Source organism: Octodon degus, unplaced genomic scaffold (assembly GCF_000260255.1).
Source record: "Octodon degus isolate 3935 unplaced genomic scaffold, OctDeg1.0 scaffold00053, whole genome shotgun sequence".
NCBI lineage: Eukaryota > Metazoa > Chordata > Mammalia > Rodentia > Octodontidae > Octodon > Octodon degus.
Window position 1 is genome coordinate 6,188,801 of NW_004524629.1, and position 4,700 is coordinate 6,193,500.

A 4,700-nucleotide genomic window follows, 5' to 3' on the forward strand; every position below is an offset into this window, starting at 1 on the left:
AGAGAGAGAGAGATCTATATATCCTTGTGCAAATGTTAAAGAGATACCCTAGGAAACCTAGAAGCAGAATTTCTTAATCACCTGGTGTGTGTATTTTCCATGTTGCCAAAAACTAACAAATTTCTCTGCAGAGTGTCAATTCCTACCCCCACCAGTTGTACGAGGATTTCCATTTCTCTCACACTGTGGACTTTTATTACTACCAGACATTTAAGTGTTTTGCTGAGTTTTGAGTAATGTGAGCATGATGTTATTGTTCTGCTTTGAATCCACAGACACTTCCTTCATGTACGTGATCGCGGGCCTCTGCATGCTGAAGCTCTATCAGACTCGCCACCCGGACATCAACGCCAGTGCCTACTCTGCCTATGCCTCCTTCGCTGTGGTCATCATGCTCACCGTCCTTGGAGTGGTGCGCCCCTTTCAGTCCTTCATTCCAGCTCCCAAAAAGTGCCCTTCTGCCAGCTTTTTGTTGTTGGTTCAGGTGCACAGTGTGGACATGCCACCTCCATGCCCTGTGACACACAGTTGTTATGGGTCCTCTATGGCTCGTAGTGCTCTTCCTTCCTTTCTTAGATGATGACTTCTGCTAATGTACTAGGTAACTGTAAAGCCACTCCTGGAGAGCTGTAGTATGGAGCTGTGGCCTGACACAGGTGAGACTAGAGTACAGATGTCCAAGCTGACTGGAGAGACCAGCTTGAAAGAACAGGAATCACTTTCCAAAATGTATGGGCAAAAGATGATGCTCATGTCCAATATTTTGCTTGTTCAGTTGTTTGGGGCTTAGGGGTGTTGTTTGCTTATTTGTTTTATTTTATTTTTCAGTACTGGAGATTGCACTCAGGGTCTTTGAACTAAGCTATAGCCCTACCCTACTTTTATTTTAAGATCGGGCCTCACTAAGTTGCCTAAGCTAGGCTTGAACTTGTGAGCTTCCTGCCTCAGCTTCCCAGAGCGCAAGACTCACAGGGATGCACTCCCACATCTAGAGTCTCCAGTTATTTGAGGAATGTTGGCCCCAATTTTAAACCTATGGCCACTTTATCCCTGTGGCTTGACCACCTTCCCTATTTCTTTTCTTTCTCGCTTTCATTTAGCCTGGTGACCATTCTTTTCCTGCTCATTCTGAGTAAGATCTCTGTGAGGGCCAGGAAGAGGGCTGACCGAAATGCTCACCTCGCTGTTTCACTCCTTAGGCATACTAAAGAGGCAGCAGCTTTGGTGAGTTCCCTGGTAAAAGCCCAGATCAAAGTGACCTCTCTCTCTGCTCATAGGTGTTTGGCAAAAATGATGTGTGGTTCTGGATCATCTTCTCTGCGATCCATATTCTGGCCTCTTTGGCCCTCAGCACGCAGATCTATTACATGGGTCGTTTCAAGATAGGTGAGTCACCTCTTACACTTCTGTAAACATGTGCCTGAGAAAGCAGGGCTGCCTTCACTCCTACTAAATGAAAGTGCTACTGGTCGCCACGAACACAGCCTCTGAAATCTGTGCTCTCTTTAATCACCTCCCAGAGCTTCCTCTCCCTTATAGCACCACAATAAGCTATCATCATGGTTTGATTTTCACCTGATAAACTCAGCCTCAGAGCTCCTTGTTGCCACCAAACTTTGATTGTTCAACTTTAGAAGGATATGTTTGTCATAGCACTACCACATGCTCATTTAGACAAATATCCTTACATTTGCAACTTTCAAAAGGGAGCTAAATAGCTGTCAAAAATGAGTCATATACTATTACTAGGTTCCAAGGCCACAACTTTTTGAGACTACCTTGTCAGTCTTAGAGGCAGGACACCTGCTGAACTATCTCAGACAATGTGGGCCAACCAGAGAGCAATGAGTGTTCCGTAGAAATCCCTTGGAATCATCATGGGAGGAAGTTCAAGTGGCTTGAGAACATTTAAATTTTGATAATCATTTTAAGGTCCAGGAAGTCAGACTTCAATATTCTTTTATATATTTCAACACAAATAATGATATATAAACATAGCCCTATCCCTAATATTTTCAGGGCCCAGGAGAGAATACCAGTAAAAGCCCACAGACCATATACATGAAAATTTCAAAATTATAAAGCAGACTAAGATCAGTTAAATATGGGGACAGTAGGAAAAAGAAAAAAGAAGGAAAGGATGAAAGATGAATATATTTTTATTACAACCTAGAATGTCCAGGCTCAATTTAGAGTTCTTGGTCCCTTATAAGCATGTCCAACCTGCAGCCTACCTCTTTGGCCCTTTGTTTTCAAATATAATAATAAAATATTTTTAAAAGGAAGCTTTGCAACATGTGCAACACATATATTAGATATATTATGTATCTTATGTGTGACTGAAGACAATTCCTCTTCACTAAGAAAAACAACAAAAAGGAAGAGGGAGCCACACTTGGCCGCACAGAGCAAAGCTGCTCTTCTCACCTCTGGCTCTGTGCCTTTAAATGAGAAAGGCTTCGGCAGCTTATGTTAAGACCCTGTAATAATTTATGAAGGTCCCAACGGGATAAAGGTTGCATAAACAAAGATGAATGGCAGTTTATGCCCAAAAGAGCCATTCACAGACTGCGGGTGAGTTAGGCAGCCGTGAAGATTGCACTGTACATAAACCCAAAGGACAGGGAGAGGAGGTGGCCGCCAAAATGCTTCATGGAGAGGGAGTCACTGCAGCGAACAGAGACCTTCGACTGAGACATGCCCTGCCTCATACCACCATGACAGCACCCAAAAAGTAGCTGCTTCGAGCTCGCTGTCCTTCCTCTGTCCCTGAAGTGTTCTGCTGGGCTCCCCTGTCCCCATCCAAGGACAATAGGGGAGCCCACAGGTGCTGTCAGCCTCTCCTATGTGGTGCAGGAGAGCAGCACCTGGCACGTGGAAGGAGATCTGGAAGATGGCCCGCGTAGAACTATTTTCAAGTTCTACACCCAGGGTTCTTCTCCAGGTAGCCCCAGACTCACCCAAGTAAGAAAAACTTGTGATTTCATTGTGATGATGACTGTGCATTAAGTTAGTCCAAAGGCAGGAAGAGCACAGCGGTCGGCTGACTCCAGCCTTTCCACCCACTTTGTGTGCTGCTTCTTCTTCTAACCATTTGCTCCCTGACTCCCAAGCTGTGGGTGGGAACACGTGGATGCCAGGAGGGCAGTGGTGATGACACAGAGCATTTATCCCTGAATTAGGAAGTGTTGCACCTACACGGACCACCACTGCACCCCTTGGGCCCAGAGCCCTAGATCAGGACCTCAGAGATCACTCCTGAGAGGAGGGGGTGTGAATGAAACAAGAGAAAACAATCTCAATTCACTCTTTGAGAAATAAACTTCTGGATGTTAGAGACAGGCAGAAAGACTCCGTGATGAGCAAACATTTTTATAATTATTTATCATTTTGAGGAAAAAGTGAGATGACCAGTTGTTTACCTGTTTGACTTTCTTCTTATAAATCATTTCTTTCTCTAATTTCTTCTCTGCTCCGACTGATGCAGATGTGTCTGACACAGGTAATGTCCTGCCACCCTTCCTGAGGATGGCTTTCTCCTCACAGCCAGCTGCCTGTCTGCCCCTGAACACCCTCTTCCAGGTTGGGCACATTCTGTGGGAGGAGGGAGGCAGCGAGGGGCCCTTGGTGAAGCTGCCCTCCACCCTAGCTGTCCCCGCGCTCCCTTGGGCTGTCGCATGAGCACGCCTCTCTCTCCCAGATAAATTCCCTGTGGGTATCCAGAAGCAGGGCAGCATTCTCAGCACAGCTGGGACCCACACTCTGAGCAGATCCACTCATGCCTTTGATGTCAGTGATGCAGCTAGCGCACAGAAGGACAGCGCTTTGACCTTGAACTTGGCTCTGTTCATAGAGCACTCACAGCACACACACATAGCATTCCATACCTTCGTTTTGCAGAATTGTATTTTTTGAAAACCTTTCCTGGCTTTTCCTCCCCATTTTCATTTACCTTCCTTTGACATGCTTAATACAGCCCTGGATCCTTTAGTTCTGTTCTTACAAATTCATAATTACACTGAGAAACATAAGTAGGAACATTTGCAAGTTAAGATTTCCAATCCTCTCAAGACATCAGAGGTTTTAAGGTGAACTGACAGGGAACATAACAGTAAACCTTAAACAAAGGAACACAGAATAAGGGTTGCCAGCCACTCGTGTTATTTGCAGGAGGTGTTTATGCCCTCATGCTTGCCTTTCTGCCATCTGATGCATTTGTCCGTGCCAACGGCATGTTTTAAAACATTGTATACACATTAGTTCCATACGGACCACTTCAGCTTAGTCCCAAGTTGTTTCCCAAGATTTATACTTTCTCTGGTTAAGTGTTCTCATCATGCAATCATGTTGTCAGCAGATTTGGGGATTTTCCGACGGGCTGCTATGGTGTTCTACACGGACTGTATCCAGCAGTGCAGCCGACCTCTCTACATGGTACGTGCATGCGCCTGTGTTCCTTGGCATTCTCTCAGAGAGTAGGGGAGCTGCAGGAGGGCCGGACTTGGGGCAGCCACTCAAAGTTCCAAAAATCAAAAGGGACAGATGGCTGAGAGTGGCTGGGGTCCAGCTGGTAGAAGAAGAAGCATGCTACTTCCTCTTTTTTCATAAACACAAACTAAGATGGTCCTGTTTTGTAAATGAAATATTTGGCAGTCTGTGAAGAAGGAGAAGGAAAAGGAGGAGGAGAAGGAGGAAGAAGA

The 4,700-nt window shown here is 45.4% G+C and overlaps 1 protein-coding gene across 2 annotated transcripts in view; it reads left to right on the plus strand.

Annotated features, from left to right (window-relative positions):
• Sidt1 (SID1 transmembrane family member 1) overlaps positions 1-4,700 on the plus strand; it is a 103,224-nt gene that overhangs the window by 80,336 nt on the left and 18,188 nt on the right. Inside the window, exons 18-20 of one of the 2 annotated variants that reach the window (XM_004633305.2) lie at positions 276-412; positions 1,278-1,386; positions 4,358-4,434. In XM_004633305.2, coding sequence (XP_004633362.1) covers positions 276-412; positions 1,278-1,386; positions 4,358-4,434 — 323 coding nt within the window. Of the gene's footprint in view, positions 1-275; positions 413-1,277; positions 1,387-4,354; positions 4,435-4,700 lie in introns of both variants that reach the window. The other variant, XM_023717570.1, reaches the window with a different exon arrangement.